Consider the following 17,620-nt stretch of genomic DNA (forward strand, 5'->3'; position numbering starts at 1 on the left):
AGACAACTGTTGTGTCTCAGAAGTTCATGCCTTATGGACAGGAGACTCAATCAAAAGTTCTACTGGAAGGGCAAGCATGAAACACACACAAAAGAAACAGACAAGGTCAAACACACAATCTCAGCAGCACATTGCAATGACCTAAGAGAGGTTATTGCATAGGGCTGCTTGGTAAAAGAGCTTCTGATCTATTCCTTTTCTCACAAAAGAAAATCAGATTGTTTATATTCGTGTTCTAAGTGTACTCAAAGGTAGTGGATGCCCTCACTGTTTCTAACTGAACTGCCCTATACAATGTTGAATTCTGGCTAGCTGCTTGTATGAAATGAGGTCATGTTAAAAAATTCTTTAGATCTCTCAATTCATCTGCTCAGACATGTTTAAGAATCCCTTTAAACTTGTAGAAATAGCAACATTTCCCATAACTTGTGGCTGAAGAATTGAATGGTTCCAGTAAACACTTCAGAATGCCTCTTAGGCTAGTAAGGAAGACAAATTTTCAGTTACAATTATTTTAAAATTTCGTCTTAATAGTGTCTGGCAGACCTAACTAATTAATGCTCAATGAATGTTTAGAGCACAGCCCAAAGACACTAAATGTGGTAATGCACAAAGTACATACATACATAGAATACATACATAGAATAAACCAGGTTGGAAGAGACCTTCAAGATCATCGCATCCAACCCATCAAGCAATCCAACACCACCTAAACATCTAACCCACGGCACCAAGCACCCCAACAAGTCTCCTGAAAACCTCCAATGATGGTGACTCCACCACCTCCCCAGGCATCCCATTCCAATGGGCAATCACTCTTTCTGTATAGAACTTTTTCCTAACATCTAGCCTGAACCTCCCCTGGTGCAGCCTGAGACTGTGTCCTCTTGTTCTGGTACTGGCTGCCTGGGAGAAGAGACCAACATCCGTCTGTCTACAGCCTCCCTTCAGGTAGTTGTAGAGACTAATAAGGTCACCCCTGAGTCTCTTCCCTGACAAATTAATGGCAGAATTCAGTATACAATCTATAGCTTCACTCAAAAGACTAATTTAGCCCCATGTGGGTACAATATATTTAAGCCTATGATAATCAAAAACAAACCCATATGTAAACATATACATGACAAACAAGAATACATACAGAATAAGCATCTGAACAATGCTGAATTTGCATTTAAAATAGATGATTAAACACACACAATACAAAACTTTTCTCTGCATACTAGAACTTCAGACATTGCTTCATATGTCCAGAAACTGGTGTGTGTAAACCAAACCAAAAGAAAACTTCTGGGTTTTTTTCCCATAGTAAAGACAGGTGCACTTAACCATTGGAGTCCACAGAAATGGCAGTGCCCAGAGAAGGTATCACTCTGACATACCACAACAGTTCAGCTGTTCCCATGTCCCCACTCAGGGGAGACCTCATTACTGTCTACAACTGCCTGAAGGGGGGTTGTAGCCAGGAGGGAGTTGGTCTCTTCTCCCAGGCAACCAGCACCAGAACAAGGGGACATAGTCTCAAGCTGTACCGGGGGAAGTTTAGGCTCAAGGGGAGGAGAAAGTTCTTCACCAAGAGAGTGAGTCACCATTGGAATGGGTTGCCCAGGGAGGTGGTGGAGTCACCGTCCCTGGAGGGGTTCAAGAGGAGATTGGACGTGGCACTTGGTGCCATGGTCTAGTCATGAGGTCTGCGGTGACAGGTTGGACTTGATGATCTTTGAGGTCTCTTCCAACCTTGGTGATACTGTGATACTTTTAATAAAATAGGGATTGCAATTTTTTTTTAATGATTAATGTGCACACATTAATGCACATACGTATGTTAACAGTTTGTTTAAGAAGCAACAAATGCACAGTACTTTTAGTTGTTAGTTTAGTTTAGTAGGGAACTATTTAAATTTATTGAAAAGATGCGATTGAAAATTGTCATCAATAACAGATTCTTTTGAAGTTGTGACACATACTCTATTAAATACAGGCACAAAAAACAAACTAGAAATATATATATATGTGTCATACAACTTACTGAAACAGGACTTTTCCCAGGTTTTTCTTTCTCTTTTCCAACTTTTCCAGTATCCCATTTTTCAGCATTGATATCTGCTTCATTCCATTCTGGCCAAATAGGAAATCTCCACTTCTCATTGGAAGCACCTCCATGGGGAGACACAAATGTGCTAGGAAACCAACAGAGGAATGAATAAAAATGAATAGTATATTAGGCAAGGGTAGCAGGAAGATTTTTTTTTTGTTGTTCATAAAATATTATTCTTTTTAATATACTGTAATAACATTGCACTGTCAGTAACTACAATTACTTTTTGTCACTAAGATAACTATGCCTATAGAAGTGCTAAATGGCATTATTAGTATAACTCAACAAAACATTTAAATGCATTTATATGAGGATTGCTGATGAAGTAAATGGGACAGCTAAAGCACAACAACATTATCCAAGAGCATTTTCCTCCCCTTCCTTTTCCCCTGCTTCAAGCTACATGGTTCTCCTTTTTCTACCTCCTTTTTCTACTGTTCCAGTCCTAACATTCACAACTCAGTTCAACTCATTCACACACCTGAAGGCTTTCTTTTTTCATTATTTTTTTTCCCAACCAACCAAAAGGAGCTTGCCATGGAGAAAAAGACATATTGGGAAAAAATACTCCCACTGCTAGGCACCTGTGAGCTGCTAGACCAGCCAATTCTGTCTCTAGTTATATTTCATAGCCTCTTGTGCTATCAGCACTCTCACTACTGTCTCAAATGGAGAAGGATCTAACCAACCTGATCTAAACTGGCCCTGTGTAATGGGTTGGGGCAAACTCCCTCCCCACCACGCGCAGAAATAACAACTCAGACAAAATGGATTGCAAAGGTGATGGAAAGTTTAAATAGAAAACAGTGAGTGTGTGCAGAAAGCTAGAAGCACAGTGACGAGAGAAACCCCAAAACAGATCCAGAAAGATCCCATCCCCACCTGAGGGTGCACCCAAGACCCCCCAGGGCTCTTCCTTCCCTCCCCCCCACTGCTGGCCAGATCTGAGACTGCCCATCCCCGCCGTGGCCTTGGGCCTAACCAGGCCCATGGCTGGGAGACATCTCCCCCAGTTACCGGGTGGCGGAGAGGAAGGAAAGAGGAAGTGCCAGACCCCGCCATGGATTTTATAATGGTGCAGGAATAATGGTAGAAATACCTAATTTCCTGTGTCTACCCACTGGGCTGGACTTCTGGACACAGGAAACACCCCTGTAGCAGAGGGCACCCAGCCCAAACTATGACACCCTACTTAGAGCAGAGAGTTGGATTAGATGGCTTTCAGAGGCACCTTTCAATCAACATAGTATTTTGTTGTTAGTAATAATAAGGAAGTGGGTAAAAATGAAGATTTCTCACTCTCTAGACCGTAACTGCATTCATCCATGCTACTGGTAACTCTTATTGGAAGACAGCTGTGAAAATTCAATGCCATCTGTGCCTTCTGCTGTGCAAATAAAAAATACAGCTTCTGCTATCCTAACTGGAAGGAAGATGTATGCTCTGGAGTTATACCTTGCTTTGCTTTTCCATCTTTGTCATATTCATCTGTAAATGACCTCCAGTCCCTCTCTGTTACATTTGATCTTTCATTAATGGGATCTTTTTTCCCTCCAGTATTTTCTTGAGGACTCAATGGTGCTTCAGTCTATCTTCAATAATATTAAACAAACAATTGAATACCCTGAAGTGTTTATCAGTTTCTTTGGATTACTAGGAATGTGTGTACCATTTCTAGTTTTGTCAAAGTGTCTGCATGAAAGGGAATGCATGAAGAACAATGAAAAACAGAATGCCACCTGTACCAACATCTTAAATACCTGATTATTTTGAAACTTTGCCCCGTTCAGTATTTATTTAAATCCAACTCTTGGGAGCCTCTTACATATACTTTTAAGCAAAACATGACAAGTTAGGACAATTAATTTTTATACTTTTTCTTATTTCAGATAAAATATGAATGATGCATGTAGTGACTTTAAATATTCAAGAACTACTTCTTATTTTTTGTGTTGTTTTTTTTTCTCACTACAAGTCTGCATTTAATCTGTTAAATATTTATAGAGAAGCATAGAAGTTTTATTCAATAATTATAATAATAATGATGATTCTCTGAAGCCATTCTCAAATCATAATTGCAATAATTGCCATAAGAGTCTGTCTGCTTTGGAACAATAATGGAATAATTAAGAAAGCATTTTTTTTTTTAAATGAGATATGAAAAGACTTGCCTAGCTTACTGTCACACTAAGAAAATTAGTTTTGGTCTTTGACTTGGAATATCCTCAGCACTGACATGGGAGACATGAAAACAGCGCCACCTATGACTGAGATGTGTGAAATAATTTGGGGAAGCTCAACACTGTGGCTACTCAAAAAGGATGATTCAAGAACATTTTTGGAAAATTCATACAGAAAGGAAGTTAATTTGACTCCACATGTAAACCACTATGAAAACAAACAAACAAACACACAAAACCCACAAACCTAAACATAGCTGCATTTATTAAAGTACTGTGTTTGAGTAAGGATCTTAAGAAGTTCCTGTATTACAAGAATGGACTAATACAATTCATTGAGAATTCATTGACATAAACTAACAGACACAAGGACAATGCAAATCAAGGTGGATGTCTCATGCTCAAGCAGGATGGGTTCATTGTGCAAACAGTATTTTAATCATCAACTTACTAACAGACTTCTTTTTAATTCTATGCTAAGTCCTAAAGGAGAAAAGGAAGAGTAAATTGCCTAATAGGAGAAACACTATGAAGTTGGGACTAATTCACATCTGACCCTTGAAGCATCTTCAACAAGAATACAGGTCTGACTGATATAGTGCCAACAGGGAATGGCAGGGTAGACAAAACACAACAGGATAAAAAGCCAAAAATTATGACCTACGTTTTTCAAAGACTTCAAGATAAATGTAGTCATTTAGTCTGTAAGCGTATACACCCACTGCTGCTCACCTACTCTGTAAGCAAGATCTTGTCAGCATGGTCAGTGGAGTCAGGGAAGTGAATACTTTCTTCTTTATGTAGATAAATCTACCGGTAAAGTATCTATGACTATTCCTAACAGAGGGAACCCACCAACTTTGAAGGGAGTCTTCTCAAGAGAATTGCAGAAGTATTGATATTTAGTTTCAGAATGACACAGCTACTCCACCATTCTTTCCCAGCACTCATGTCATTTTGGATCACCAGATAATAATAATTTTGTGACACTATGTAGGCTTTTTAGAATTCGGGAAGACACCATTTTTCTAATCCTGTCTTTATATTGGCAGTATTGGCATCTCTGCCTGAGACTTTGTCATGGTTCAGGCCCAGACGGTAGCTGAGCTGCATGCTGCTGCTTATGCAACTGCCCCCTCCTGCAACATATTGCCCATGGAATGGGAAGGAGAATTGGGAGAAAAAGGCAAAGCCCGGTGGGTTGAGATAAAGAGAGTTTAATAGAACAGTACAAAGAAATACTGTGATCCACCTACCCCTGTCCCATCACAAAGCTGCCGTGTCACAGTCAAACTCAAAACACTCCCCCTTATCCCAGGCAGCCCTCCACTTACATAGCAGGTATGATGTCAGCATGGCATCAAATACTCATTGGCTGGTTCAGCTGTCAGTTACTGTCTATGCACCTGTCCTTAGCTAAGCTACAAAGTGGAGTCAAGTATGCGTTTGCTTAAAGCCCATTTTAGAGAATCAAAAGGCTGAGCATTGGTATCTATAAGGGTGACTGTTTAAACAAACCATCCATTTATTTGCAGTATGATAACATTTATGTGGTCTGATTTGGTATTTATATGCCAGCCTTTCTGTAGATGTAATGTTTGTGCGTTTGGTCTTCATTCGTTTGACTCTGCTAAAAATTTGTTTATCTGCACAGCAGGGCATTTGTTGCTAAATAACTGCCAACAGGCCTTCACTTCATTTCATCTTAGTGCTCCCTGTAGGTGTTCTAAATGGTCACAAACATTACTCATTGCATGTTTTAAAGATTAAAAAATAAACTGTGAATTTGATCACAATAATATCCCAACAGAAGAAAAAAAATTATTTGAAGCTAATAGTTTTCACCTTGCTCCCTAGGAAGTGTTGCCAATCTTTTATCTTTCATTAAATACTATTTATTCTTCTCATGAAATTTCTGCAACCATTACACTGTAAAGCTTCATTTCATTCAAATCCCAGCAAATATACTGTTAACATACATCTAATCTCACACTAATTACAATTCTTGGGATGGCAAATAATTAATGGAAATGATTCAGTAACAGGACATGCTACTTAGTATCTGTAACTATCATGCTAACTAGTATCTGGCACATCAGCAAATAAGGATCAGTGATGAAACTTTTTCTTTTCTCCTTCAACTCCTCTGGATGCTCTGAACTTCTCTATATCTACAGAAGAGCAATCTGAAGGAAGAGATAGCAGTGAGGAATATCGCATCTCGTATTCCCCATTACATACTGATGTGTCACAGGGAAATGAGAATTTGGGTAGCTTTCTACTTATCAGAAAGCAGTAAAGAAAAAATTTATCCCATTTATCCCTGAGGAGGTGGTGGGGTCGCCATCGCTGAGGGTGTTCAGGGCGAGGCTTGACAGGATGCTTGGTTGTATGGTTTAGTTGATTAGGTGGTGTCGGATGATAGGTTGGACACGATGATCTCGAAGGTCTCTTCCAACCTGGTTAATTCTATTCTATTCTATTCTATTCTATTCTATTCTATTCTATTCTATTCTATTCTATTCTATTCTATTCTATTTCTTGGATTATTTGAGATGGGAGAAACAATTTCTGGCCCAAATAAGACTTTTATGTTAGGAAAATCAGGGCTGAAAACAAAGAGAGATCTCAGCTTTGCCTCCAAACATATCCTGTGGAGAAGCCACTTAACTTTTTCCCTAGTCCTTTCAGAAGTCAAAGACAAAAGGCCCCTTTAAAGACCTTATTCGTGGCAGAAAATTCTTTCAAACTCTTATCACTGAAATAGCTTTTTAAAAGTAGCATCTCAGTATCTTAGAAACCCACAGCCAAAACCATGGCAACACTGAAGTTCATAAGAATATGGAAAGGATATGAGAATATTTGACCAAGAATCAGTTACTCCATGGAAAAATTATTTACTCTTTTTTTTCATACCTAGTGCCGTTCTTCAGAAGAGGAAAGAACAGAGTGAGTCATGATCAGACTATCTAATAAGCAGCTAAGGCAGAATAGTCTTTTCTTTATTAGTAATGTAGTCATCAGCAATTACAAAATAAACCCAAAATATGTATGTGTTATAACTTGCAATTATTCTTATCTCAGAAACTTAGTTGAAGAACTCTCTGCCAAAGAATACTATACCAGTTGAAACACTCAGAGCTCTCATGTCTGGGGAGAGACTCAAGCCATGGATGCAGTTCAGCTATGATGAGCAGAATAACTGTAAAGCATTTAAGTTGCAGTGATAGTTGTTTGTGAAACCTGTAACAGGTTTTGGTCATTTCATTTTTGTGTCCTGGAGTAGGATTTCTTCCACAAAAAGGCACAGAGTGCATTCTGTATGAAGCAAGATCAAAACATGGAAAATTGAAGTGATTATAGAAAGAAAAGATTAATACCAACTGATTATTCTTTAAAGGCATATAATTTTTAAAGGAGTCTGTAATTTGGATCACAACTTTCAAGTGTAAAATTCTAATTTCTAAGTATAGCTGACATCCTTTTAGTTGTCAGACAAACTGCTAATAGACTTCAGTAATATGCCAGGAATGAGCCTTTTCAAATGTGGGCACATTTGCTAAGACAGAATGGTCATCCAGCCTCGCATTTTGCATTTTCAGGGAGAAGTCCATGTGTTTTCTTATTTTTATTTGCCTGCACATTAATGGAAGGTGAGATCACAGAATGATAAAATTATAAGAGTTGGAAGGTACCTCTGGAGATCATCTAGTTCAACGTCCCCGCCAGAGCAGATTCACCTACAGCAGGTTGCACAGGACAGCATCCAGGCAGGGTCTGAATGACCCCAGAGATGGAGACGCAGCCACCTCTCTAGGTAGCCTGTTCCAGTGCCCTACCACCCTCAAAGTAAAGAAGTTCCCTGTCATAAAATCATATAATCATACAATATTAGGGGTTTGAAAAGAACTTTAGAGATCTTCTAGTCCAATCCCTCTGCCAAAGCAGGATCACCTAGGGCAGGACACACAGGAATGCATCCAGGCAGGTTTTGAAAGTCTCCAGAGAAGAAGTCTCCACAACCTCTCTGTGCAGCCTGTTCCAGTACTCCATCATCTTTACAGTAAAGAAGTTTCTCCTCGTGGTGAGGTGGAACTTACTGTGTTCCTGCTTATAGCCATCATGTTTAGACGGAACTTCCTATGTTCATGTTTGTGACCATTACCTCTTGTTACAGCATCACAGTATCACCAAGGTTGGAAGAGACCTCAAAGATCATCAGGTCCAACCTGTCACCGCAGACCTCATGACTAAATCATGGCACCAAGTGCCACATCCAATCCCCTCTTGAACACCTCCAGGGATGGTGACTCCACCACCTCCCTGGGCAGCCCATTCCAATGGCGAACAACTCTCTCAGTGAAGAACTTTCTCCTCCCCTCAAGCCTAAACTTCCCCTGGTGCAGCTTGAGACTGTGTCCTCTCATTCTGGTGCTGGTTGCTTGAGAGAAGAGACCAACTCCCTCCTGGCTACAACCCCCCTTCAGGTAGTTGAAGAAAGCAGTAAGGTCTCCCCTGAGCCTCCTCTTCTCCAGGCTAAACAATCCCAGCTCCCTCAGCCTCTCCTCGTAAGGCTTGTGCTCAAGGCCTCTCACCAGCCTCGTTGCCCTTCTTTGGACATGTTCAAGTGTCTAGATGTCCTTCTTAAACTGAGGGGCCCAAAACTGGACACAGTACTCAAGGTGTGGCCTAACCAGTGCTGAGTACAGGGGCAGAATGACTTCCCTGCTCCTGCTGGCCACACTATTCTTGATACAGGCCAGGATGCCATTGGCCCTCTTGGCCACCTGGGCACATGTGTTGTGTTACTGGGCACCACTGAAAAGACACCATCGGGCCTGGTGTCTTGTAACCAAGCCATGGTCAAAGAACTCAAATTCCTGCTGGTAGCACCAGACTTGGAGCCAGGCACTGATCTGCTGGCTCTTCCTGTTTACCACCTCATAATTTCTGGCAACTGAAAGCATAGAGAGGAACACCAAGTCTCCTGATCCCTTGACCAGTTGTCCCAAGGCCATGAAATCTTTCTTCGTTATCCTTCTTAGTGTAATGTTCCTTCTCAATTTGCTTTCTGATTATAGAAAGGGGAGGGTGGGAGAGGTGGAGCTACATGCCAAATCCCTTACCCAAATTGTACACCATTGTGTTCCCTGGACATTATTTCAAATAAAGTAGTGGCCTAGAATCATTGTTGGGTTTAGAACTGTCTGGTTTTGTATGTTGGTTTTTTTCATTCGTTTGTTTTAAATTTAGTTTGTTTTTAATTTTTGGCCTGATTCCTTTTGTTGCCTTATAAATAATGTCTGAGTTTTGGTCTTGATAATTTCAACATTCCAGCTGAAACTGATATTTACATCTTTAGAACTTTGTATCAGTTCTCATTAACATTATCCTGACTTTTGCTGTTCTGTTTATACCAACTATACTTTTTTCCTATTGTTGCAGTTTGGGCTGGGTGCCTTATGCTACGTGAGGTGCTTCTTGTGTCCAGAGGTCCAGCCCAGTGGGCGGACACAGGAAACTAGGTATTTCCTACCATAATTCTCTGCACCACTATAAGATCCAGTGCGGGGTCTAGCACTTTCTCTTTTCTTCCTCCTCCAGTAACTGGGGTAGATGTCTCCCAGCCTTGGGAGGAAGGGGGGGGGGAGGAGAAGGAGCCCCGGGGGTCTTGGGTGTACCCTCAGGTGGGGATGGGATGTTTCTGGGTCTGTTTTGGGATTTCTTTTGTCACTGTGCTTCTGACTCTCTGTAAACATTCACTGCTTTCCATTTAAACTTTCCGTCACTTTTGCAATCCGTTTGAGTCATTATTTTTGCCCGTGGTGGGGAGGGGTCTGCCTCAACCCATCACACCTATATAAAAATCTGAAGTAACAAAAAACTCAGAAGCTGAATATAAAAACCAGAATAGAGTGCTAGACTGGTGTTAGAGAAAAAAATGAAGATGCACATAAAAATCTGATGATAGAGTGATAAAGCCAATGAGTATTTCATATAATCACAACAGATTAGTTTTATCTTGTGTCATTAAGTCTTAGTAAAGAAAAAAAAAAAAGAAAGAAACAACAACAACAAAACATTATTTTGAGTTCCATGGAAAGAAAAATCTAAAATCAAGACCATGAGGGACACAGCATTAAGTGTGGCATTGCCACTGGTATATTACTTAAAGTTTTCATGCCCATTGAGTCCGTGAAGTTTCAAATCCAAAGATCGGGGTAGCCTGCGTTCTCAGGGGTTCCTTATTTTAATCAGATTTAAGTAAAAACACTAATTTGAATGTATAATTTCCTAATTAAAATTTAATTTAATTAATAAAAAAATTCAACTTACAGGTTGGTTTATATTCTATTTTAACATGTTTATCATATGTACTTGGGGAAGATCCCATTGTCCCACCACAAAGTATGAAACTAAAAAGTTAACAGCAGAAGGAAAAATAAAAGGTACCACCATAGATTATAGTGGTGCTGCATTTACACATTGAAACATTTTGATGAATGAAGCATAATTGCTGAGAACAAGATCTTCATCTTTCTGACAAGAAAATGCTAACACTAAAAATCCAGTTGTGCTTAACTGTGTTCCTGTGACAAACAGAAATACTAGCCTTGGAAATACGAGTTACGTGCAAAGCAAATAGACAATGAAGGACAAGAAATGAAAAGCAGGTATTTTATGCTCTGGAAGGACAATAAAAACTGTTTAGGAATGTCCCTAATGTTTTGTCAGATTATTGGTACAATGGCACAGTAAAAGACTTTGCAGATGCACATTGATGCAATAAATAACTTCTGAAGGAGTATCACGAACCAAAGAATTCAACATAAAATGAACCTATGATCATAACACATTCATCCATGAGCAGGTGGTGGAGTCGCCTTCCCTGGAGGGGTTTAATGAAAGACTGGCACTTAGTGACATGCTCTAGTCAATGTGGTGGTGCTAGGTCATAGGCTAGACTTGATGATCTCAGAGGTTCATTCCAGCATGAATAATTCTGTGATTACTGTCTCTGGGGAAAGTATGCATATGCATGGTGCTAACATTTGCTCAGATTTAGATGATTAAGTTTGAAGCTACATTGACATGTCTCCCTTCAATTCTGCATCTGGACATTTTGGAATCCGGGGCCATTGCAGATTTATGCTGCTTCTGAATTATTTGAGAGAACAGGAAATGCCTTTGTCATGCTGGAAATGCAAAGAGCCAATAAACCCTTCCAAAAGGCTCAAGGCAGCTCTTCAAAACAAAATAATTCTTTTAATCTTTAGAATCATTGCAATTAACAGCCTGCTATTGAGACCATGACCTCAAAATGCCTGTTCCTCAGGATTATCAGGACAGTATCTGCAAACTGGAAATAAACAACTGCTGCAGACCAAAATACAGCACAGCTCTTTTCCACAGCCTTGTTCCATGACTTCATTGAAACTTTTAGTGCTCATTAAAACTTACATTAACCAAGACTAGCGCTCCAGCACAGCACTAAAAGCAGCTTCAAGTTCAACCATCATATTGTTATCCACAAGACACTACCTCTTGCCATTTCCAAACTTCAGTCAATCTAGCAAGCCCCATCCAAAACATCAAAAAGTTAATCTGTTCAGTTTGTATTCTCTAAACCACTGCTGTAATCTAAATCTTAAGAATACTTACCTGAAGAACACACGATGGTAGTGGAAAAAACCTCAGTCATAAGCTTTGGCTGAAGCATATGGGAATTCGAGTATGAATTAGCAATGATGCTATTTTTTCAGTTCTTACTATTCCAGCATTTAAGACTAATAGCAACCATTAGGTAATCCTAGGCTTTAGTGCAGCAACTCACCATACAACAGCAGTGCAGCAAGCTGCTACTCATTGCAATCAATCAGGCACACAGCTGAACTTAAATCCTTTCTTACAGCCAGTTCAGCCTTCAGACTCTCTTTGCAAGTTCTTACAGATCCATCAGCAGTAAATACTGCTTTTAGTTACTGCTCTTCCTAAAAAGATCTTCAGCACCACTCTGATCTTCCCCTATATAATGGTGACCTATGTCTATGCCACAATTCTCTCTAAATTGCCTCTCTTGGCCCTGACTCCTCACTTTTGTCCCTAATAATCCAAATCTTAATTCAGATAGATGTTGATGACTAAGATTTAATTCAGAAAATGGTGCTTGATGGTATAGAGCTTCACCAAATTAATTTAAAAGGCATTTTAATTAATCACTATTCTTACTAGCCAGAGTATCTTACAGTGCTGACAAAGACATCAGTTCCTATTCGCTACAGCTGTTGCAACCTGAAAAAGATCAGATTCGCGGTATCCTCTAATGGTGCAATTAAGAGAAGCTCTAAGGACAACAGTTCTTTTGAGCTCTTCAGCTTGTCATCTCCGTCAATTGCCTAGCTTCTGAAAGTAACTGCTACCTAATTAGAAAGCAGTAATGAAGAGAGACCCAATGTAGCATCCTGCAGGAATGCAAGTGCAGTCTGGCTTAGTAAATCCAAAGGAATTTTTCTTCCTTCTTCATATACTCTTGAGGTGTCACTCCAGCATCACACTATATCTACCAATAATGCCCATTTGATTTTCCCCAGTGCAGATGTACTGTTCTGACTGTTGAAAGCATTTACAGTAGGGAAAAAAAAATAAAAAATAAAGCCTGATCTTGCTATAAATCAAGAAAAGTAATTTCAAGGTCATCAAAAATACACTGCCCAGTATATGTACAAGATTCTCAGAGGACTTCTGAATTAATGTTACCCACAAGACCTGAAAATGTAACACTGTAATTCTTTGTGGTAAGCATTGACAGCTTTCAGAATTACTTTTTTCACTAATTATTTCTAAAAGCTATTTGAATTTTTTCTCTTTTCATCCTACTGACATTTCTATTCAGCATTTCAGCCATTACAGATCTGTAAAACCAAGAAGAATTTACTATCAGAAAGAAAATATTACACAAAATAGTTTTAACACTTTTACCCCTGCAACTGCAAGTTGCATTCAAAAACAAAACAAAGGTCCTCAGGGAAAACCTACTTTGTAATCATCACAGAACACTACACTTTCAAGGAAACATTTTCTCAGGTAGCTTGCAAACAAACATTCCTCTTTCAGCTACAGCAATAGTAACATTACTTAAGTTCTCTTAGCCTTACACAAAATTTGTACACTAGAAGTTGTCTCTCGAATGCACTGAACAAGCTAAGTAACAGAATGAACATAAACAGATGTCAAGGAAATATCTACTAAGTAATTGTTGTATCTGCAGTGAACACCGCTCCAATCTTAGAGCGTGTGTGTAAGATTTACCTCTAATCTTCACAACCCACTAATAAAAAAGACCTAGCAAATTGTCTTTGATAAAACATTCATGATTATTACTAACACTTGCCTACCATTAAAAGAAAATCACTGCCTGAGAAAACAGAGCAATTTGTCCAACACAGGAACTACCAAATGAGGACTAAATCAGAGGGTTGCATGGTACAATTGTTTTATTACTATGTTCAGCAGTTTTTCTCAACAGTTACAAATATTAAGAGTGTTAATATTAATCATTTTGTCCCAGAGTAGAGTCCTGCAGAATCAGCTTGGTATTATTCTGTTTATTCTTGGCAACAATGATACAGGTCTAGCCTTAAATCAGAAAGCTGAACATTCTCTGCATCTAGGGCTAGACTGTATTTTCTAGAAAGTAATTACATTTGCATCTTCTTTTCACTTCACTTCACTTGCAAACACGGAATATCTTTACTGTAATACAGATACACTTATTATACAGCATCTTTCCATTTCCAAATAAAGAAACAACATGTTAATCTGTCTGCTGTCAATTGAATTCCCATCATTCTGATATCACAAATCCTGTGACAAAGGGGAAAACACTCTAGAAGCAATGCTCAAAACTGAAACACAGCTTCCATTTTGCATAAATCACCACCTGTAGTTCTAAGGCTGATCCAAATAAAAAGCTCCCTGTAGAGTTAAGCAGACTGTAATTCAAAACTTGAAAGTCCCTAATTGCTTGTTCTTGCCATAGAAATTCTATAGCTTATAGCAGTGGTCTCCAAAGTGGGATGTGCACACAAGGAAACAATTATAATTACAACTTCAGTAGCGCATATATAAAAATTTTAACTGCTAGGGTTGCACAATCAAACAAGTTCAGAGACCACTGGCATATAGTATGACAAAAGAAGAGAAATGTTTCAGTATTTTCAGAGGGACTAAGAACAGTATAATACCTTTCTGATACTGGGCTTAGTGTCCTTGACAGTTTAGATACAGTAAGAAAAATTCTGATAAGCTACTTGAAACAGTAAATATGAGGGGCTGCATGGAAGTGGTCAAAACAAAAAAGTTACTAAGCATAGGGATGCAGTGAGGAGAAAGGAGGAATTGGAAATACTGGCTGTCTCCAACACCAGAAAAATTACCAAAATGGGAATCAAGATGTGAAATATGAAACAGGTGTATGAAAACAAGAAATAAGAAGCTACTTTGCAGCAGAGGCTGGGTAACTGGATATGAAATAGCCAAAGGGGCATTTGAAGATTGATTTCAAGAAAGAAAGAAATCAAAACTCAATGATCTTTGCGGTCTCTTCCAACCTTAGTGATACTGTGATACCTTTATTCATGGCAAGAAAAAGAAAAGGGTGTGAGCACATATATTAGATATGTGCCATGCATTCAGGCTTACGTATGTTAGGATGAGAAAGCTGCTCAAAACATAGAAACAGAATACACAGGCCAAAATACGAACAGTGAAAGAAAGTGAAAGGCTTTTATTTATTCATCTTTGCAGGAAGAAATATACATTTTCACTGAAATATACCAATTCACACTAAATACATAGCAAACAGTGAATCACTTTAAAATATCTCAAGAGGTGCAACTTACATAGAAATATTTCAGAAATAGGAAGGCATGGGGAATTGTTTCCCTTCTGCAAATGAAACTGACGTGCTATAAGAGCTCTTAACCATTTTGCCGTCAAAACTACTAACTTAGATCCCCTACCTGATGAAAATGGAAGTTGTGTATTCCCAAAATTATTGTTCCAGTTCACAGTTTCAAGGTTCTTTTAAACCCAAATGACATTCCAGTGAGCACTCCTCTCTGCTCCTGACCCTAAGCTGAATACTTCATAATCTGTGTCAAACATACTATCCCACAATAAATAGCCATGTTGCAAGGCCCATGCACCACGTGTGCTGGGATCTTCTTGTTCCTATTGCTTTCTTCAAGGTTCAAAGTACCTTGTCTACCAGACCAGGTTATGGTATAAGACACGCATTGCATCATTTTTGCAGAATGACACCAAACAGGTGCATAAGAAATACCATAGGAGGAAAAAGTACAACTTCAAGCTGGGCATCCAGTTTAAAAAAAAACAAACAAAATCAAACAAAATCCAGCAACGAACCCCCTCACCTTGTCCACCGAAACCACTTTTAATTAAGCATCCACTCGAACAAGTCAAATTCCTTAGCATAAGTTACTCGCACGCACAGGACTTTGGGCAAGCAGCTATGTCCAGCCGGTGCCAGTAACAAGGCCGCCACACAGAAGCACGGGCAGCACCGCTCGCAGCCGACCGCGCAGCCCAACCCTGTCGGCTTAACGGCATCCCGGGCCCGACCAACAGCGAGCGAATGGCCGAGGAGCTCTAGGACAAGTTTCAAGGCGACCGTGGGATCGGCTGAGCCTCCTCCCGGGAGCAGCAGCAGCCGTCCCAACCATGCACCAGGTCTGTCGCCTAGCCTAGCCTTCTCGTCCACCGTGACCGGCCGTCGGGTGGCAGCCCCTCTCCTCCGTCGTCCCTCCTTCCCTCCCAGGGCTCTTACTCTTTGACGAAGGAGCTGGTACAGCTGCCGAACCGCTTGCTCGCCTTGGAGGCCATGGCTTCGTGTCCCGCCGCGTCCGCCGCGTTGCCGGGCGACCCGGGCCGCAGGAGGTAGCGGCTCCAACACCGCCCTGCGGCCGGCCCGCCTCCGAATGAACCCCGGCCGTCGCAAGAGGCCGGCCCGGCAGGAGACGCCCCGGCAGGTGCCACCCGCCGCAGACGCGACCAACGCCGCGGGCCGAGCGGGGCAAATGCCCCGCGCTCGTCCCGAAATAAAGTGTCTTTGCGGAAAAAGACCTTGCTTTGAAGGTGATGAAATACCGCTTTCTAAGCTCTGCAGCTCCAAGGCTCCTTCCGAAGACGCTAACTGAAAAAAAATTAGATACTTATAAATGCATTTCAGTTACAAACATTCTAATTGCATGACTGTGTTTCTGTTGAACATGTGAAGAGCAAAAGTATCTTTTTGAAATAGTGGCAATATTCTGTGGCTTTGTATACCGGTACATGTAAACCGAGTGAGAAGGAAGCAAAAAAGAATTAGCTCTGCAACCTGGAGAGATTTTAGAGCTGAAATGTGCGAGTATTTTTTCATTTCAAAATGATGAAACTAAGTATTTTCTGATATGATGCCCAGGATTACCAGAGTGAATGGCGTTCTACCGAGGTTTTTGAAATGCAAAAATAAATGAAAATTTGTTAAATTGTAGAGGGCATAAGTAGTTCAAAAGACACAAGGAAAACTATGCAGATGTTGCTACATCTAGAGGCTTATTTTAGACAAATGCCAGATATTCATTTATATCAAGATGACAGAACATCAGATATATACTCTGAAATTTCAAAGTGACAATTCTTTCACATCTTTGCATTTCCTTTACCATTATGTCCAACAGCATCCATTTTAAATAAGCTAACTTGGGACACTTCTCACTTGAGAACCAAGTAAGCATATCAGGTTTGTTTATTTATTTATTTATTTTCAAACTGAGCAGCTGGTCTCTTTAAAGCCAATTATGCTATCAAATATTGACCAGAGCATACAGATGAATAATAGCAGAGACAGAGGTATGTTCAAAACAGACAGCTACTGCTTCAGTACCAGTGCAGGGCCGTTAACCTCCACACCTTGATGAATCCTGATGCAAACTTACAGATTGAGGATGGAACTTGCAGGACTGAGTTTGTGCCCCAGAACATGGATAAAACCATCCCAATTCATGACTTCTGTCTATTTCTCTGAATCCGTATTCTTTACCTATACTCATTGGGCAGGGAGAGTACTATGGAAAAGAATGAAACATGTATAAGAAGGACCTATTAAATTTTTCATAGTAAGAAAATTTCTTTCCTGATCCCACTGCAGATGACCAGTGAGGTCTGCAGCATCCTTTGCAGTGAGGTAGGCTGCCCAGGGAAGTGGTAGAGTCTCCATCCCCAGAGATATTTAAAAGATGCATAGACATGGTTTAGTGGTGGACTAAGTAGTGCTAGG

General features: G+C 40.1%; 1 protein-coding gene across 1 annotated transcript in view; it reads right to left on the minus strand.

Annotated features, from left to right (window-relative positions):
* The window catches only part of ADGB (androglobin), a 107,345-nt gene extending 89,952 nt beyond the window's left edge, over positions 1 to 17,393 (minus strand). The window contains exons 1-3 of the mRNA XM_054162507.1: positions 17,280 to 17,393; positions 15,792 to 16,492; positions 2,030 to 2,180 (exon numbers count right to left, since the gene is read on the minus strand). Of these exons, the coding sequence (XP_054018482.1) occupies positions 2,030 to 2,180; positions 15,792 to 16,492; positions 17,280 to 17,393 (966 nt within the window). The remainder of the gene's footprint in view (positions 1 to 2,029; positions 2,181 to 15,791; positions 16,493 to 17,279) is intronic.
* Between the last annotated feature and the right edge of the window lie 227 nt (positions 17,394 to 17,620).

The sequence above is a fragment of the Dryobates pubescens genome, chromosome 6 (assembly GCF_014839835.1).
Source record: "Dryobates pubescens isolate bDryPub1 chromosome 6, bDryPub1.pri, whole genome shotgun sequence".
NCBI classification, from domain to species: Eukaryota; Metazoa; Chordata; class Aves; order Piciformes; family Picidae; genus Dryobates; species Dryobates pubescens.